General features: G+C 43.7%; 1 protein-coding gene across 1 annotated transcript in view; it reads left to right on the top strand.

The window, feature by feature from the left end:
* Positions 1-2,875: 2,875 nt before the first annotated feature.
* mbd2 (methyl-CpG binding domain protein 2) overlaps positions 2,876-20,535 on the top strand; it is a 36,322-nt gene continuing 18,662 nt past the window's right edge. Inside the window, exons 1-2 of the mRNA XM_030783822.1 lie at positions 2,876-3,329; positions 17,246-17,405. Of these exons, the coding sequence (XP_030639682.1) occupies positions 3,214-3,329; positions 17,246-17,405 (276 nt within the window). The 5' untranslated portion in view covers positions 2,876-3,213. The remainder of the gene's footprint in view (positions 3,330-17,245; positions 17,406-20,535) is intronic.

The raw sequence follows: 20,535 nt of genomic DNA, 5'->3' as shown, positions 1-20,535 counted from the left end.
AGAATACAGATAATGTAATTTGTGTGTGTGTGTGTGTGTGTGTGTTTTCCCTCAGTGTCTTTGGTTTTGTGGTCCAGTAGTCTTTCAAACCAACTGTGAGCTGACAACAAAAGCACCAGTGACCCCCTGTAGTCATTAGCTGTTGTCGGGCTTGCGCTACACTGAGCAGGGCCGTTGTAAGCTCCTTTGATGTGTATGCGTAGAGTAAGGAAATGGTCGTTTAGGCCTCTGTCAAAGGAAGAAGAGATGGGTCTCAAAGTCCTATAGGGAGGTCTTTGTGTTTCCATGTGGGGAGTTACTTGCCAACCAGTTTTCACCATGTTATGTCCCATTTCTTCTCATGGCATAGTCATGCTTTAAGATTGACTGGAAAAAAATGTCATTGGGTGTTTGTGGCTGTGTGGTTTTTTTAAAGATGATCAGAGCAAAAGTCAACAAATTCTGAGACCATGAGAACTTGTTTTCTGATTAAGACATTTAATTGAAAGATAAGAATAAATATGAAGGTTATATAGGTTATACAGACCAGTTGAATGGTAATAATCACTCTGTGTCCTTGTATGAATGTTGGTTAATAAACTCACTCAGAAAGTTATTTTACCACTTTGACTCAAATTGCATTAATCTCTGAAGGTTATTTTGAGGGTAAGATGTAGACAAGATCACATCTGAGTAATTTTTGCAGCTTGTTGGAGGAACTAAACTGCTCCATGTGTTGGTCCATTCTAATCAACACATGGATTTGTATCAGTTTGTTCTTTTTTTCTACATCTGTTCATCATGCTAGTCGTATTAACACATTAACATCATATTGGTATAAAAAATCAAACACATTAACTGACTTCTAGTGGTGTTTCTTGTCCAGTCTCCAGAGAACCTACAGGACATCACAGTTCCGTAGGTATCCCAGCCAGCCAACCACGTGCTTGGTGATTATAATCAGATGTTTTGAAATAGGTGTGTTTTTTTGGATTGGTTGCTTGCCTACAAACTTGTGTAGGATGTTTGGGATTCACCAGGACTTGTAAACTTGTAAACAGCATGAGAATGAATTCATCTGACATAAGGCTTATGATCACTTTGGGAGTTCTCACTAGGCCTATAAGTGGAGTCATCTGTGCCCCAACTGTGTAGAATAAGTGTAGAATAAGTGTAGAATGAGTGTGGAGTATGTGTAGTACATGTATAGAATATGTATAGAATGAGTGTAGAATATGTGTTGAATGAGTGTGGAATATGTGTACTGAAGTTAGTAGTGATATGAAAAGTACTTTACCTCTTCTGCTTCTTCAGCCTAGAACTTAAATATGTCTGTATTGTGTTATCTGTTGAGCGGAGAAAAAGAAAAAGAAAAAAAAGGAAAGAACACAGAAAAACACAACATTGTCAAAAAAGGAGGATACAAGTCACAATAACTGAAATAAGTGTTTGTCATACAAAGTGATGTGTTCATTAACTGATTGCACATAAAAAAAATCCTAATAATGTTCAAAGTGTAGTTTTAGTCACAACATTTTCAAAAAAGCTTTGTTATGTGAAAATTGTCAGTAAGTTAATTGTAATTCCCTTTAAAAAGTCCTTAAGGTGATTATACAAAAACATACAGAATAAAACCTATACGCTAAATTGACTGTGATAGAAGCATAGAAAGACAAAATTAGAACCATGAGAGAGAAAGAGAGAGAGAGAGAGAGAGAGAGAGAGAGAGAGAGAGAGAGAGAGAGAGGGTATTCCAAAATTCCCGAATTTAGAGTAATCAGGCTGCTCCCCTCTTATCATTACTCACAGGTTGTAATGTCACCGTATCAACACTTGGCGGCGACATGTCAAACTTGCAACAATTATGTTGGTGACATGCTGTCTAGTAGTGACTAGTTTCAGGATGTAATATTTAATCATTACAAAATAAAAAATGACACAAGATACCATGTCTAAGATACCACATTGAGATTATACGATAACAAAGAGTATGGATTGCGGCATGAAAAGCTAACTGCTAACCTTTAATAATGTCAGCTTTTCTCACAGAGGGTGTCCCTGGGACTTTTTCAAACATGCTAAGTTTGATTCAGTGCTGAGCAAAGCACAATTTCCATATGATTTCTCATGCAATCTGTGGACATACATGAAGTTAGACAACAATTAACTATGCCTAAAGTCTGACTGCAAAGTTTTGAGAAGTTCTGGTCTAGTGAAATAGCTAACAGTTTGATTCTGCTTTGGGCTTATGTACAGTAAAGCTACTGTACACAGGTTCAGCAGAGCAAAACAGGTAATGTAAGGTACGGATGTTAGGAGGCAGAAATACACTTCCATTGTCTTAACAGTGTCTGAGATACAGCCAGCTGAGTTAAACATTTTGAAGTTAATATAATTCAAATTCAGTGTGAATAACAGGTAACATTAATGCAGAAGATGAAAATTATGTGGGTTAAAGTCAAACAAAATTTATGGAGAATGTGTTAGTCATATTTGTACTCGGAAAGGCACCATTTACGTGTTTAAATGTGTAAAACAACAAAAACAAAAATAAACTAAAATTCACGCACAACTTTGTTCATATCCAGGCCGCTCTTTGTTTGTACTTTTCTGTAAATAAACTGTCTGAACATTATTCTCGGTTTTCCAACTTTTATTTATTTATTTAATTATTTGTTTATTTATTATAACTGTCTAGTTTTCTAGGTCCTTGTTTCTGGCCCGGGACACTACGTCTGCTCTGTGGTATTGCATCACGAGCATACCGTGAGCAGAGCGAGTCCTGTGTGGCGAGAAGTGACGGGAGGCTTCCATTGGGGCGGGGCGATACTCGAGCCTGTGCGGTTGCCAGGCGCTCGGTCAGTGTGTGGGAAGTGCTGAAATTTCATAGCGTCACAGCTCTACTCTGCCACCGCCGTGGATTACAAGAGGTACCGTGGGTATGGTTATGTAGCCAGACATAACTGATGATCGATTAAAGACCCGCTCTACATATCAGAAGACAAAGATAAACCGTGGATTTTACCGGCTTGTATCGACTACATCGCGAAAGTTAACGTAGTTCTTAGAGGATTTACTTAGATTGTCATCTAGCTACTTTACTCTTCAAGGCTAGAGGAGCCAGCTAGCTTTAAGTAGTTATCATATAACGGCTGTGGATATTCCAACAGACATTTCTGAGTGTGTTATCAGTCGGAGTGGAGCTCCCCTTTTAAACAGATACTACTTAGCTTTATGATAATGGAGAGGAAGAGGATGGATTGCCCGGCTCTTCCACCGGGCTGGAAGAAAGAAGAGGTGATCCGGAAGTCGGGTCTCAGTGCTGGCAAGAGCGATGTTTATTACTACAGGTAACAGAATGGTTCTCTTTAACATTTGTATAAATATTTATTTTCAGTGACGCTTCGCTGGCGCATGTGTTTCTCTTCAAATCTGGAGTTAACGGAACTCTCAGAAGTGTCATTCGAAAGGCCAGCACTTTTACACTTCAAAGTGAATATACTTATCCACTCGCCATTAAACTAGGGTGTTGCGTGAAAGAGATACAAAGTACCTTGTGAGGGAGCAAGTTTAGTCGCGATTTCCAACTTGACTGGGAGCAAGTGCATTTCGCCGTGCTAGCTGTATACTTTCTAACGCTAGTGGCAGATCGAGCCACCTCGTCACAGCGTGGCCTCTTAACCGCGTACCAATCAATCTGCTTTTGAGCGCACAGCCCGGTCCTCTAAATTGTGAATTTTATTAGTAGCAATAGGGTGTCCTGTACTCTTGTTGCTGTCATTAACCTGCTATGCGTCCTCGTAAAAAGATAAACGGAGCGAGATCCTCGGAACTTCACTTGAGCGGCGAAGTCATTTGGAAAATGAAAGTGGTGATTCATCAAAAGAGGCGCTTTGCCTCCCGGTAGATAAATAGATAAAAAAATTCAAACGAGATTATTTGAAACATCCTTGGAGGTTTAGACATTTTCAGCTCCGTGTGGTTGGCGTTTTCCTTTCATATCTAGATCAGAGGTTGAATGTGTGTGAACTTGCTGAGACGTCACTTAAAGCACGTCCAGTAACATGCTCTCTAACATGCTGTCTAATCTCTATGACTCTACAAATCAACCCACGAATTACTTCTCAAAGCACTTGGTTGTGGTGCTTGTGGAAAAAAATGATTCTTTAGTCTTCCAGATGAACTAGTCTTGATCGTGTGCTTCCCAGTTTCCTGGACAAAACGATGAGGAAGTTTTTTAGCTCAGTCTCTAGAGACCTAACCTTGAAGCTGCAGGTCGGCCGAGCGGTGTTGACTCTGTCCATGTCACCTCAGGTCATATTGTTCTGTCTGCGTGGAATGCCGAACAGCATTCTGCTGGCCTTTGAAAACACAACACTGCTCCTCTCTGTGTCATGGAGATAGGTGCATTCACAGTGGAGTGGAGGTGAACACTGGAGAGCTTTCCCGGTCTGGATGTTTTCGGTGTCGTTTATTTAACAGGCCCGTTCTGTCATATCTACAGTAATGAAAAGTATAGGAGCTTGCCTTAACCTTCCCTCCAAAGCTGTCTAGGCACTGTCAAAATTCAATTTGAGATCGCAAGTTCGTCCAGTAAAAGCATCACTTTTATGACAGAAATAGTTTCCTGTCTGTCAGATTATCAGATACGTGAAAGGCTTTCTTTTTTGGGGGGGGGGGGGGGGTGTTTGGATTTATGGACAGATTTATGATGCTGTTTTTTGATGTTTGACCTAACAACAGAGCAGCATGCAAAACAAAAGCTGTGAAGCTCTCCTCTGTCGTTTCAGCCCCCGCCCCCCACCTCTTCCTAGCTCTCCGAATGCACGACGTGTTTCACGCGTAGTGGGGGAGGGGTGTTTGGTTGTGGTTTGCTCAAGGTGCCGTGTTGGCTTGTAAACTGATATGTACTCTAACATGGGCTAGAATCAGTACTTTTATCACTCCCAGCTCTCTGGTGACCGTTACTGAGGAGGACGAGAGAACGTCCTCATGGTTTTGTTCATCGTTCGCACGTTCACAGCTGGTCAGACAGAAGCATTACCCAGTCCCCTTGGTGTCAGACTCCTTGAGGTTCAGGCCTGCTTCTCAGGGAGGAGCTTGGATTGGTCTGCTTTGCCTAGGTCTTGTTCATTCAGGGAGCTTGGTTTAATCTGCTTTGCTTAGGTCCGGTTGACTCGGGCTGGATGTTGGTTTGATCTGCTTGGCTGAGGTCTGGTTCGCTTCGACTCATACTATTCAGGGAGGGGTTTGGAGGCTAAATTGTATTAAAACAAACAAACAAACCAACAAAAAACACTATGCAAAGTCTAACTATGATGTTGGTGTTAGGGTGCTTGCTGATATGGCTGAGTTCTTTTTTCTTCGCTTTTGGGATGGCTTTTAATGTAAAATAATGAGTCCTCTTCACAGGAACAATTCAGACATGAAACCATACAAAACATGAATTTCAGCACGCCTCACAACTCTACCACAAAAGAAGTTATTTCTATGAAAACGGCTTGTAGGAGACAGAATGAAAAACTTCACTAATTTGCATTGAAGGTCTTGTACACTGTCCACGTGCAGAATTTAGAATTATTAGTCAAAGCTAAGCATAAAACTTTCTCTCCAACTGTTCCCTTCTACGCAGCCCCAGTTTTGCTGCGTGTTCCTCTCTGTTTCTCCGTCACTGTGCACAGACCAAACTCCTGACTTTTGTCACAAGGAGCTGGTGTTTGGATTGAGGTTAATTACATCAGAGGCTGTATGTGTTCTGTGTCAGTTTGGGCCTCTGATCTTGTCTCTCTCTGCTCTTCCTTTGACTGTAATGTCTGTAACTCTTCCTCTTTGATGTATTGTTCTCACAACACATCAACAGCTCTGTCATCACTGTTATACACACGGGCTGACAGTGGATAAGTGTTTCATCGTTACAAGTCTGGTATTTCTCTGTCTTCTGACTACATAGAAAAAGAAAAACAAACTTTTCCATTTGACAGATTTCAAATGCTATGAGAATGTTAAATTAGCTTAATGTATTTAACAGTAGTGTGGGCACATATCAGTATGTAAACCCTGATTGGATTCCCCCCTTTTTTTAACAGAATGTTTGGGAGTGGTATGTTCCAGCCGTGTAACTGGGCGTTTCAGCACTGTGATTACTGAAGTGTGCGGTGTTTTTCTGTTTTCGGTTATTTTTCTTGTTTTTGTTTTTTGGGGATGTTTCTCTCACTTGTTGAGCATGTTTTTTTCCATTCCATGATATAGTTTGTGTGTGTGTGTTTTTTTAATACATCACTAGTTTCTCTGACATGTCTTTGGCCTTTTTTTTTTGGTAATACACCTCTGGCATCTGTCTCAGACTCTGGCTCTCAGTGTTCTCTGGAACTTTGTGGTTTTGACAAAAATGTCACTTTGGTGGTTTGGTTTTCTGCGTTTTGTTCAGTTCATCAGGGTCATTTGATTTTCTGTGTTCTGTTCTGTAGTTAGAGTCATTTGGTTTCTATGTTCTGTTCCGTGGTTAGGGTCATTTGGTTTTCTGTGTCCTGTCCCATGGTAAAGGTCATTTGGTTTTCTGTGTCCTGTTCCGTGGTAAGGGTCATTTGGTTTTCTGTTCCATGGTTAGGGTCACATTTGGTTTTCTGTGTTCTGTTCCATGGTAAGGGTCATTTGGTTTCTGTGTTCTGTTCCGTGTTTAGGGTCATCTGGTTTTCTGTGTTCTGTTCCGTGGTAAGGGTCATTTGGTTTTCTGTTTTCTGTTCCGTGGTTAGGGTCATCTGGTTTTCTGTGTTCTGCTCCATGGTTAGTGTCATTTGGTTTCTGTGTTCCGTTCCGTGGTTAGGGTCTTTTGGTTTTCTGTGTTCTGCTCCATGGTTAGGGTCATTTGGTTTTCTGTGTTATGTTCATGACTGCTAGATGAATGTGTCAGAGCCTCTTAGTCACACGACCATAGTGACACACATCGGGGTTGCCACATATCTCCGTTTGATTCACAACTGCAGCTTTCACCAAACAGCTCACCTCGGTGGCGTTTCATATATGTTTCAGTTAAGTGTTGATCTGCTTCCCCTCGATTCCCAGCCTAAATTAAACTTCATCAGTTTAACATTTGACAGCTTCTCCATAAATGGTGTGGGGATTCTGTCAACGCCACACCATGGCTTTTTACAATATTAAACTGTGTATAACACACAGCTTCAGCTGGAATTAAGTAAGGCCAGGCTTTAAAATGTCAGTGAGGATTTTAGTAAAAAGCAGTTCTCATCTGCCTCTGAATCTTTGAGTTGAATTTAATGTGAAGTTATATGAGCGTCTTTGTGAGTATGTAGGTTGCAGAAATTCGCCTTCCCTGTGGCTGGTCTCTGAGTGACTGGTCTCTCAGGCACTTCCTGTAAAAATGGTCTCTCAGTAGAAGTGTGGTCTTCCGTGGGGTTTTCCCACAGACGCACATACACACAGGCCGGTTTCCCGGCAGAGTGGTCCGCAGCGGAGAAGTCCAGTGTAGGGCTGTCTGTACAGGGCCTCAGAGAGCGATTTTGACTGAGTCACCGTTTGACTCATTCAAACCAACACAGTTTCCCTCCCACCGTCCTCCTCGCCGAAGCTTGTTCATTTGCAAGGCCTTGTGTAAATGACGTTTTTTTTTTTAGTCCTTTTTCAGGGCCTTGACTGGAATCAACGTTTTCAGTTCTGTTGTCTTAGGCGGGAGTAAAAAACGTAGTCTGAGTGAGTGTAAAGAGCTGATACGACCACTTTTTCATTATCGTCTTCCTCTGAGCTGCTCTGAGTGTTTTTCTGTGCCTTTTTTCCCCTTAGCCCAAGCAGTGAGTGGAAACCTGACAGAGAATACTCAAAGAATGGCTCAGTCTCCTTTTGTTAAGCTTTTCTTCTTTTGTATGTGTATGTGTGTTTGTGTGTGTGTCTGTGTGTGCTTGACAGAATTCAGATGCAGAGTGTTGTAGATTTCTTGATCTTGATCTGCAGAGGTCAAAGGTCACCTGACGTGCTGTTTTTACCAGAAGCTTTTGTAGTAATCCTGGCTTCCTAAATACACACACACACACACACTGCAGTAGGCTGTCCCATCTGGGAGAGCAGCTCTGACATCAGCTGACCGATTGGAGAATGATTTGAGTCCTGAGTCTTTGGCTCGTACTGTTTGTCCTGACGGCTAGGATGAACCATCGCAAATGTTCGCTGTGGGTGGAAGAGGGAGAATTACTGGATGAATCAAACCAACTAAGCCAAATAATACAAAAGATCTATTTATTCCCTTTATGTCATTTAATCACTATATGTCGTAAAGGTCTAGACATCATACGTGAATGTAACAGTTGTCGCATTAAATAGAGCGCTGCTCCTAAGAATGGTTCCAGACAGCTATTTGGTCAGGATGACCTTGATAACTAATGAAATGGGATTGTGTATTTTCTCTGCTTAACGTTCTCAAAAGAAAACTGTAGCCTTGTTCATTTGGCAAAAAAAAAAAAAAAGCCAGTGGATTTCTGTGCTGGACTTTTTGCACGTGGTGTATGATACATAACGAATGGCAGAAGTAGGAGACTTTGTCGTCTGCAGTGCTAATCGCCTAATCATTAAGGACAGAGAAAACGAAAGGCCAAGTTTCCTGTTTGTGACTCAGAAAATTCTTAAAGGGAAATTCACCCATTTTTTCCACATTATTTCGCCTGGCTCCCAGTAATGGAATTATTGTCTTAATATCTGATTCTAGCTCACCAGTATTTACCTGTGTTTATTGCTGTTTACATTTTGAAATCCACCAAGCACATTAGTGTGAGACTTGTCTGAGATGACCAAGTGAGAAAAGATTTACATTTTGTCTCACTGACAAATGAAAGACGCCGCTAACCGCTCAGGCATCCAATAAATATTTATTTTGAGAATTCCGTAGAGATGTGTCCGTCTCTGTAAATAGCATGGTAAATATCGGGAATGCGCCAAAATGACAATGCTTGGGCTGAAGACAGTAATGAGGGTATGATTGTCATTTAGTCTGTACTGACTTTCTTCATGCTGATACCGATATCAATACCGATACCAATTGCCGATACTAGTAGTGTTACAGTCTGTACTGTAGTTTGAAGTTTAGTTAAGTTCAGGGTGGTGTTACGCGACTCTGTCCTCTGGATACTTTTGCATAGCCATTTCTGATGATTTGCCACTCTGCAGTGTGTTTCCCAAGTGTTGTGATTTGACCGTTCCATGGTTACTTTTACTGTCATTCACGACATTTTCAGAGTCGCATGATGAAGAAAAAGAAAACAGCCTGGGTCTTTGACACGGTTTTATTGCTCCATCACTAGTCATAAAAGGAAGAAGGAAAGAGGGACTGTTTCAGTCGTTCAGTTTCACCTATGATGTTTGTACCGACAGACGTTCTCAAAATGGAAAAATTAACATTTGGTGATTGACAAAGAGAGAGCTAAAAATGGTACTGAATGTAAAACGACGCCAGTGAACACCCATCTGAGTGTTACGTTTGGGCCTGTGTGTGTGTGTGTGTGTCTGTGAAACAACGAGCTTCCTCTTTAAGTCTCTACTGAGTTGGAGAAAGCTTTAGAGTGGAAGTTAGAAGAGTGTCCTGTCCAGATGGGGAATTAGGAGATGGAGTCATATTTGTGTGTGTGCGTGTGTGTGTGTGTGTGTGTGTGTATATATATATGTGTGTGTGTGTGTGTGTGTGCGCGTATGTATTTGTCTTTGAAATAGGACAATCACAGTTTAGACCTATGTCATAAAATTAGTCAGTTATTACATTTGTTGTTCTTCATATGTGACCAAACAATACATCCCTGAGATGGTTTCATTAAGAGACATGGCCAACAGAACATTCTCACAGTCAAAGAACTTCCAGTCCGCCAGTTCACAGTTCACTTTGTCAAACCAGGAGAGCTGAAACTATCGCTTTTTGCTCCCTGACCTTTAACCTAAATTAATGTTGGGTGATGATCTGTCCTGCCGTTTAATTCTTAGTCTGTCCTCGTAAGCAAGACATCAAAGGACTTTGCCAAAATCAGGTTGACAACATTAACAACATCTGCCATTGTGCACCTGCTAGCTAGCTAGCTTGCTAGATTTTCCCACTAAAGTGAAACGAAAGCAAGTAACAAACTCAAATAACAGAGAAAAAGAGCAGAAGCTTATGTCTCATAACTTCATCCACCAACACTCCGCATAGACTGAGCTTGAATTCCTACGATGCCAGTGTATAATTTTAAAACACTGTCAGTCATATTCATTGCCATGACATTTAAAAGAGGACCAACCCCTTAGAGAGTTCCTCCAATCATCATACATCAGCCCGGAGTCCGGGCGGCACAAAATCAAGTCAATGAACGTCCAGTGAACGTGCAGATATTTTTTTCAATGCAAAAATCCGTTTCAACAGTCTCCTTTACTCCCATGGAAGCTGTGCGTCCGGAAATGACGTTTTAAAAGTGCCATTGATTTGGAATAAGAGAGTTAAGTAATGTAAATATACTAGTACACGTTGAACTGACGAACATTTTTCATGACATTTTAGAGGAGGCTGGGCTTCCCGTGTGTGTGTGTGTATGTGTGTGTATACATATACATACATACACTGTGTACGTATACACATACTGCTGTAGTGCATAGCGATCAAGGCTGTAGAGATCAGTGTAGAGATCAGTAGGCATTAAACCATGCTGTGAGGTAAGAGAGTGGAACTGTCTGCTGGGATCACTCTTATCCTCAGCCCGCTGGATCCTGGGGATGAGCTCAGGCTGAGAGACTGGATCCTGGGGATGAGCTCGGGCTGAGAGACTGGATCCCGGGGATGAGCTCGGGCTGAGAGACTGGATCCCGGGGATGAGCTCGCGCTGAGAGACTGGATCCCGGGGATGAGCTCGCGCTGAGAGACTGGATCCTGGGGATGAGCTCGCGCTGAGAGACTGGATCCCGGGGATGACCTCGGGCTGAGAGACTGGATCCCGGGGATGAGCTCGGGCTGAGAGACTGGATCCTGGGGATGAGCTCGGGATGAGAGACTGGATCATGGGGATGAGCTCCGGCTGAGAGACTGGATCCTGGGGATGAACTCGGGCTGAGAGACTGGATCCCGGGGATGAGCTCGGGCTGAGAGACTGGAGAATCATAACGTTATCGAGAGCTCTGCTCGTGCTTTCCCACCAAACTCTCATCCATCTCTGTGTGCTATTTTCTCTTTGCCTCTGCTTTCATAAGGGCCAATTCACAGTGTCTTTTCACTTTAGAGCCCTGTGTGTATGGTTGTGTATATGTATGTCTTGTAGAACATTTTTGCATGCCCCCACAAAATGAATGTAAGTTAAAATGATAGAACTTACCTAAATATAGATGTTTCTTGGTTAGACTAAGGTTACAGTAATACAGGTACTGTAATACAGTAGTCATTGTAAAATACGTATTGTATTGTGAGACAAACCTGTCAGTGTGTGTGTGTGTTTTGTGCATGTTTGAACATGTTTATCATTGTGGCAAACTATACTTTTGATTGGGACTGTTAGCAAATCCTTTGTGTCTTAAATAAGCTGTGTATTTTTTCAGACTGTGTGTGTGTGTGTGTGAGAGAGTGAGAGAGAGAGAGAGAGTGTGCAAGTGTGTGCGTGTGCAGGTGCGGTGAACTGTGGCATGTTTTTTTTTTTTAAACATGAAAGAGCGGGGGAGAGAGAGAGAGAGTCTTCCTTGTGCTCTCACTCTTTCCCTTCTTCCCTCGTTTAACTCCACGTTTCCTCCAGACCCATGCACCTCTGTGTCACAACAGAGCGACAGGAGCTTCACAGAGGCAGGGGAAACTCAGACAGGCCTTGGGAAGACAGGCCTGTTTCAAAATAAAGAGCCAATGTAACCCAGCAGCAGCTACCCAGCAACAGCCATCTCAGCTTTTTTTTCACAGCTTCTCTTCCTCTTTCTCTCAAACACGGCTCTGTCATAAGAAAGAAACCAAAGCTTTAACACCCCCCACCCCACCCCAATCCCCGTCTTATCCCCGTGTGCGGAGTTTTCACCCATGATCAGGGCTGGAGATAGCTCTCAGCTGAAGGCTGTGTTCGGCCTAGCGGTCCAACCTTGGCTGCGGCTTGGCTGGTGTGTGGTACGGAGAGATAGGCCGTGCCCTGCCCTGCCCTGTGTGTGTGTGTGTGTGTGCGCGCGCGTGTGTGTATGTGTTTGGGTGTGCACATATATGTGTGGGAGAGAGGGGGTAGAAAGAGAGTGGGGAGGGAGAGAGAGAGCGAGAGAGCGAGAGAGCGAGAGAGCGAGAGAGAGGGAGAGAGAGAGTGAGTGTGAGTGTGAGTAAATGTGTGCACCTGATTGTTTTTCATAGATTGCCATGCTCCTGTGTGTGTGTGTGTGTGTGTGTGTGAGAGAGAGAGAGAGAGAGAGAGAGAGAGACAGCTTGTTTTGCTGGAAAGGCCTGATTTGTGTGTTTTTTGCTTTTATGTGTTTGTGGGAGCACTGCTGGTTTTGTTGGGAAGGCCTCGTGTTTGTGTTCTTGTGTGTGTGTTTGTGTGTCTGTGTGTGTGCGCGCATGTATGTATGTGTTTTTCTGCTTTGACTCATCTTTGAGCCATGTCATCTATGAAACCCACAGTTCTTTTGACTATTGTTTTTTTCATCTCTCCCTCTCTCTCTCTCTCACTCTGTCACACATATTAACCGGCTGAAGCACAGGACTGCTGCAGCTGGAGAAAATTAGTTGGAAGACTCAGCAGTGCCAGAGATAGGCATCTAGCCACCAGATCAACTGTCTACCCCACAGCGTTGCAGTGCTCCTAAGGCTTTCTCACTTTAATGACACATCCTGCCTGTCCAAATTAAGAGTGCTGTGAAAAAAGTGAGGTCTGTTCACATCCTAGGCACGCAGTTACAAATTGATGCTGCATTTTTGTTTCTTTTTTTTTTTTCTTCCACTAATCTTGTGTTTCTGCCATATCCGGGGTTGTTTTGTGTTACAATTTTTGTTGCTACTTGAGGATAGTTCTCTCATTGTCGCAAAGTAGGCTTTTAGTTTCCCATCAGACAATCCTTCCTCTTAGCTTTGACAAAAGACTGCTCTCGCTCAGGTGTCAAAGCCATTAAAAGCCTGACAGATGATTGGAATGGGTGAGAATTTAGCCAGTGTGTGCTCTTTTCGGAACTAAACCTCTCTGTCCAGAGCTCTCTGGCTCTGTTTTACACCTTGCATTAGATCCAATTTTGGTGATCCGATCACAAGTGGACAGCTCTAAAGTACAGGTGTAAATGCAGCCAATACGCAGATTTTTTACAATAATTCTGTTCGTATAGACATTATCTTGTATCGTCTTGTCATCTACAATTTGTCAAGTCATCTACAGTTTATTGAGCCGAGGTATACAGGCAAGGCATCTCTTATCTCTATTAATGGGCTCAGTTAGCCAAATGTACTGTAAAGGGATTTGGTCTTTGCAAACGGAAATGATGTGTGTATTTCTTTGCTTATAGAGTGGGGAAGTGAGATCCGATCGCAAGTGGTCACTCAAGACACATGTGGAGACGGATTCTAAAGCCAGGTGTAAACGGGCGTACTTTAGAGCTGTCCACTTGTGATCGGATCACCAAAATTGGATTTAATGCAAGGTGTAAACAGGGCCAGGTCTGCCGATTTCTGAGAGAAGTCACAATGAGTTTTTTACTCGAGATCTGAACATGTGACGAGACTGTGTGACATGCTCTCCGTGTTCCTGTGTGAACATGTCACGAGGCTGTATGACGTGATCTCCGTGTTCCTGTGTGAACATGTCACGAGGCTGTATGACGTGATCTCCGTGTTCCTGTGTGAATATGTGATGAGGCTGTGTGACATGCTCTCCGTGTTCCTGTGTGAACATGTCACGAGGCTGTATGACGTGATCTCCGTGTTCCTGTGTGAACATGTCACGAGGTTGTGTGACGTGATCTCCGTGTTCCTGTGTGAATATGTGATGAGGCTGTATGACGTGATCTCTGTGTTCCTGTGTGAACATGTCACGAGGCTGTATGACGTGATCTCCGTGTTCCTGTGTGAACATGTCACGAGGCTGTATGACGTGATCTCTGTGTTCCTGTGTGAACATGTCACGAGGCTGTATGACGTGATCTCCGTGTTCCTGTGTGAATATGTGATGAGGCTGTGTGACATGCTCTCCGTGTTCCTGTGTGAACATGTCACGAGGCTGTATGACGTGATCTCCGTGTTCCTGTGTGAATATGTGACGAGGCTGTATGACGTGATCTCCGTGTTCCTGTGTGAATATGTGATGAGGCTGTATGACGTGATCTCTGTGTTCCTGTGTGAATATGTGATGAGGCTGTATGACGTGATCTCCGTGTTCCTGTGTGAACATGTCACGAGGCTGTATGACGTGATCTCCGTGTTCCTGTGTGAATATGTGACGAGGCTGTGTGACGTGATCTCCGTGTTCCTGTGTGAATATGTCACGAGGTTGTGTGACGTGATCTCTGTGTTCCTGTGTGAATATGTGACGAGGCTGTATGACGTGATCTCCGTGTTCCTGTGTGAACATGTCACGAGGCTGTATGACGTGATCTCCGTGTTCCTGTGTGAATATGTGATGAGGCTGTGTGACGTGATCTCCGTGTTTCTGTGTGAATATGTGACGAGGCTGTATGACGTGATCTCCGTGTTCCTGTGTGAACATGTCACGAGGCTGTATGACGTGATATCCGTGTTCCTGTGCGACGAGGCTGTGTGACGTGATCTCCGTGTTCCTGTGTGAATATGTGACGAGGCTGTATGACGTGATCTCCGTGTTTCTGTGTGAATATGTCACGAGGTTGTGTGACGTGATCTCCGTGTTCCTGTGTGAATATGTGACGAGGCTGTATGACGTGACCTCCGTGTTCCTGTGTGAATATGTGATGAGGTTGTATGACGTGATCTCCGTGTTCCTGTATGAATATGTGACGAGGCTGTATGACGTGATCTCCGTGTTCCTGTGCGACGAGGTTGTGTGACGTGATCTCTGTCTTCCTCTGTGAACATGTGACGAGGCTTTGTAATGTGACCTCCGTGTTCCTGTGTGAACATGTGATGAGGCCGTTTGGCGTGATCTCCGTGTTCCTGTGTGTTCTGCATGCACCATGAGTGTTGAGAATGGGGTCGAGTGAGTGGGAACATTAGAGAAGTAGTGGAGAAAGGGGAACGCTCTGATACAGGCCCTGAAGGACGTACGTGAAACAAACAGATTACGCAATGGATCACTCTTTGATCTGTCCTCAGCTGATCTCCAGTTCCAGCCCACTGTCTCTGACCAGCCTCTCCTCTCCTCTCCTCTCCTCTCCTCTCCTCTCCTCTCCTCTCCTCTCCTCTCCTCCCTGTGACTGTGTAGAGAACTGAGAGCGTGAACAGAGAGAGGAAAGTGAAGGCTAGAGATGGTTAGTGGATGATTATCTGTGGAGGGAGGGTGCTGTGGATTGGCTTGATCTTTTAAAGACCGTATTAGGCTCAGTTATGATTACGACACGTCACGGCCCGTTCAAGGTCCACTCCACATGTGGTCAGCCTGCGTGATCAGGGTAAAGAGATTATAGCCTGCTTAATATCGGAGAACACCGCTTACTGACTGAATGCCCTCAGACACTCACAGGATGTGGAAGAAGGATATCAGGCCTTATTAGTGAAAGAACCACCTCTAGACTATGAAAAAAAGCTTTTAAACCACAGGAGTGGGGTTTAAGTCACTGATATACCCAGTGTTGTAGTGGTGCTGATACTATTTACGCTGATCACAGAAAAATAGAGATGGAAAGGGGAGGTGTTCAGTAAGGCTCCAGTTTGTCTAATCTGGGCCCATGTGGCAGTCAGTCTCATGAATTGATTTGCTGACCACAGATGCTGGGTTTGGACCACTGGTGTAAAAGGGTCAGTTTAATGAGAGGTCACCCAGTGTCGTGACCTCAGGGTCCTAGCAACACCTGTCTGAAAACAGAAGAGAGGTTTTACCTGAGAGTCGATGCATTACCTTGAGTCTCAGTTGCATACTGGTGGTATATGGGACAACACCTTTTGATCACCTGACTTTATTCTGAGGAATTCTGAATAGCTGTTTCCTTTTATTTTTTTTGGAATTTAACCCTTCCGGAACACACTGGCGTTCCTTAAACTGTGCTTTGGGAAGAATTAATACAAATTGAAGAGCTGTAATACTGGTTGATGAGTCACTGTCAGCGCTGATGAGTCACTGTCGACATTTAGCGAGACCTCGTGTAGAACAGAAGTGGTGAACGTCCCTTGTAGGATTTGGCCCACTCACTAGATTACATTCCAAATCCCAGATTCCTGGTTTTAGCTAATTTGGTCTCAGTATGAGAATCAGATGTATTCAATTAGAGTTGGAGCAAAGTCCTAACAGAGGGTAACTGAGGAGACCTGACCACCCACCGATGGAAAGACTTCAGTTCGACTAGACTGAAGTTTGCTGCACTTCAAGTACGAGCGTGTTCACGTATTGTTTGTGTAAAGAAACCCTGTTGTGTGTTGTGTCATTTTAAGGAGAGGTGCTCAGGCCACTCAAACACACACACAAAAAAACAACACATCTAGATAGTGTTTTCCCTCACCAGGGTCCAAAATGAACTTTTTGGTCTATCTGCCAGTGGCTGGTAAACTGAAAAAATTTACTGGCCAAAATACCTTTCAACCGGCCATAGAACTGCATAAGATACAATCTCATTAAGAACAATGTAATTACTAATCACCCATCAATTGAGCTTTTTAAAGGGAACTGTAGTAATGAAAATTTCAGATGCTGTTGTGAGGAGACTCAACTTATATTCTAAAATGTTAATTGATATTACATCTCATACACACACTCTGCAAACAACACGTGTGTGCTCAACTCCATATACTCAGAATTATTCTTATGGTTGTCGTCACAAGCTATAGTGACGGTGGACTGTGAGGGTCAATCAAAGAACTGCGAAACATAGTCAATCAACTTATGTGTCGTAGTGATGAAAGTTTGTAAAGAAGTAGGCCTGTTTCAGCGACCCTCCAATGACCTCTTATTTTATTAGCCAACGTAGATTTTTATTTGCATTTGGTCAGTGGTGGGTGCTAATTTTGGACCCTGTGCCTCACCGAGGGAGATGCATAACTTGGCAGCCAGTTTACAGACAAATTGAATGAGCGAGGTTTGCTGAGGTTGGTACCTGGGCTGCCTGACAGTGGTTTGTTTGTCTACCTCACCTGTTAAACTGATGTGTGTTGTGTTTCTGTCTCTGCCCCGCTCCCCCTCCCCAGTCCCACAGGTAAGAAATTCAGGAGCAAACCCCAGCTTTCCCGTTACCTTGGCAACACAGTGGACCTAGCATGTTTCGACTTCCGTACGGGCAAGATGATGCCCAGCAAGCTCCAGAAGAACAAGCAGAGACTACGCAGCGAGAACCTCAGCCTGTCAAAGGTATCTTCCCGCCAGTTTTAACGTTACACTGCTTTAACCTTACACTGCACAATGCCACACCTCTTTCTATGCAGTGAGAACCTCAGCCTGTCAAAGGTATCTTTCTACTAGCCTTAGGATTACACTGCACAATGTTATGCTCTTTCTCTGAGTTTATCCATATGAGAACTTCACTGGACGACTAAAATACGCCACTGTGAGGTCACTGTGCTAATCAAAGTCTTAAATGTTCTATTATGGTGCTTTTTAAAAACCTTGGCAGGATCGTGGTGTTGTTTTATCAGAGAAAACTGAACTGCGGGGCTGTGTTTTGAATGGCACGGTCCTGGAGAAATAGCATGGTGCAATGGTGAATTTGTGGAAAATCTTTCAGTGTTTGTTTTGATGGCTTCAGTACATGTTTACAAATCTTTTTGACACTGAGCGTATCCAAAAGGAAAGCGGTCAGAGATTTTTACAGCAGCGGTTTTCTGCTGGCCGTGCTGGGTGTTTGACGTGAACCAGCAGTTTGATGGAACATTAGCACAATATTACTTTACAGTGAATAATGTTAGATTATATTAGACAATATTAGGTAGCGTTAGTAATGTTAGTGTGCTGAGCACAGAATGAGACATGCACTGAGGCTGTGGACAGATGTGAAACATTTAGGCCTACTCTGAAACTGTATGAAAATGCAGGAGGGTATTCCAGACAGGTGTGTTTAAGTTGTGTGATAGAATCGTTAGCTTAGCTCAGTCTGCATCAGAGCTGCGCTGCCTTTACATGTTTATCCACAGTTGGAACTCACTGGATGCTTCGTTACTCTGCGCGTGTGTGCACATGTGTGCATTCATGCGTGTGTGTGTGTGTGTGTGTAGATGTGTGTATAGGGGTGTGTGTGTGTGTGTGTGGGCTTGTTTACATGTGAGGGAGCATGGGAATGGTAATGGTGGTGTCACAGTGCAGGCTGGCAGGGCAGATAACGGCTGAACAAACTGGGGCCGCGTGGAACTGAATAGGCAGTCAGACAGACAGGGAATAGGCAGTCAGACAGACATGGCTGAAAGTCACCATCTGGAACCTTCTCGAAAGACACAACCTGTGAAGCTGAAAAGCGCTGACTGTGTGTGTGTGTGTGTGTGCGCGTGTGTGTGTGTGTGTGTGAGCACGCGTGCGTGTGTGTGTGTGTGTGGTGTTACTGTTGGTCCTCTCTGTCTGTCTGAGGCGAACACACAGTGTTTACACTCTGCCTCCACTTGCTCGTCCCAAACTGACTGTTTACTGTAGTGGGTGTTTTAATGGAATAGTTGAAAGTGACTTGTAAAGACAGCCCCCAGTTTTAATGGGGGAGAAAGTATTTGATGTGCTAAGCTTTGTTGTTTGTTCTGCGTAATTCCTTGTGTTTGTGTGCTTGTGTGAATGTGTGTATGTACGCATGCGTGTATGTTACTGTGTCTGTTTGCGTGCACACGCGTATATTATTGTGTGGGTTTAGAACCGCACGTGCGTGTGTGTGTGCCCATGTGCCCCTCTGCCTGTGCGTGCGTCTGCATGCGCGTATGTTTGTGTGTGTGTGTGTGTGTGTGTGTGTGTGTGTGTGTGTGTGTGTATCAGTCCTAAAGCAGCACAGAGAGGGCCAGTCTGTACTCAGATAACATCTGAAGAATGCATAACTGTACACAGGACCTTTGCTCCCCAGACTACATCCAGTCACACAGAGAGAGAGAGGGAGAGAAAGGGAGAGAAAGGGAGAGAGAGAGCGAGAGAGAGAGACAGGGAAAGTTAGAGATACTCAGACAGAACTCAGTTTCTTCTCCACACAGTTTAAAGAGAGCACACACAAACTGCTGCAGAACCACAGTTTGCCTGTAGAACCATTATCAACAGACTCAAAACACTCGAAACACTCTAAATTCCCTCTGTATTATTTGTGACCTTACAAGGCCTGTAATTTCAAAACTTATTTAATAAATTATCAGAAAGATTTATTAAACTCTTCACATATATAATTAGTGACAAAAATGTTGAAGTTCTTGCTTTAATTTACTTCTCTGTGACGGTCAGTTTTTCGACGCGGTGTCAATAACAGCAGTGACGTTAGTTCAGGTCATCTCCCAGGAGTCAGGGCTTTGATTCTCTCATCACCAGAATGACTGTTGAGGGAGTGAAGTCAGCTGGAGAGATGGAGGTTTGTGTGCAGATGTACAGTATTTCTGTCTTTCCTGCCACCCTGTTGAGACTGCTCGAGCTTCTTGATAAACCACATCTGTTTTAACGTGCTGTTTTTGTGCGGTGGAGAAGTCATCGTTTCCTGTTTTGATAACAACTCCTTTGTCTGAAGGTGTCATTTGGTAACATGAGAACAAACTTGATTTGCTGGCTCCTCTGGACCTGTCCTCGTTACTGCTCGGTCGGGAATTTTGAGTGGGATTATCTCTCTGAATAGAACCGCTGTTCCCAGTCTGAAATAATGGTGAGATTCCAAGCTTGTGTAAAACGCACCTCGATCCTTCTTAGAGTCTTCTAAGCAAAACCAGTCAGAGTTACCAGTTGCCTCTTCGGTGTTGGTTGAACGTAAATGTGACCAGTGTCATGTGACCAGCACAGAACAACATCTCTGACTCGTCAGGTTGCAGGACGTGGTGGGAGGACAGCTCGCGGTGGCAGATGTGGGGAGAGAGGTTTCAGTGCCTGAGATGTTCTCAATTGATTTAAACCATTTGAGACTGATGTTTAGAGCGGTGCTCTAAACAACAGCGTAAAGGGATTGTTTGAGTTGTTTACGTGGTCATACAGCAAGCGGTCCGTAAGTCACGGATGAATTGCGTGTTTCATGTTATCAGCTGGCTTTTCTAAGGGAATGAGAGGCAGGAAATTTCACAGGATTTAAGCTGCTTTTTTTCCTGCTCTGATTGAGCTGTTGAAGTCCTGACACCGGAAGCCCACTCCTGCTAAAGCCTTTATTCTGGTCTTGTCATGAGACGGGCCGCACAGCCTAAAATAACATGAAATAAACCGGGACTGTCCCCTGGCGACTTCGGCCTGCGTCAACACAACATGTTTCACACACTGACTGATGAGGATTAAACCAGCATGCTCCTCAAACCATCACACGCGCCTCAAACTTTATCCACTCCTCAAAATATCA

The sequence above is a fragment of the Chanos chanos genome, chromosome 9 (genome assembly GCF_902362185.1).
Source record: "Chanos chanos chromosome 9, fChaCha1.1, whole genome shotgun sequence".
Classification (NCBI taxonomy): Eukaryota; Metazoa; Chordata; class Actinopteri; order Gonorynchiformes; family Chanidae; genus Chanos; species Chanos chanos.
The sequence above is the reverse complement of the archived record's forward strand: the minus strand, read 5'-3'. Positions and strand labels throughout refer to the sequence as shown.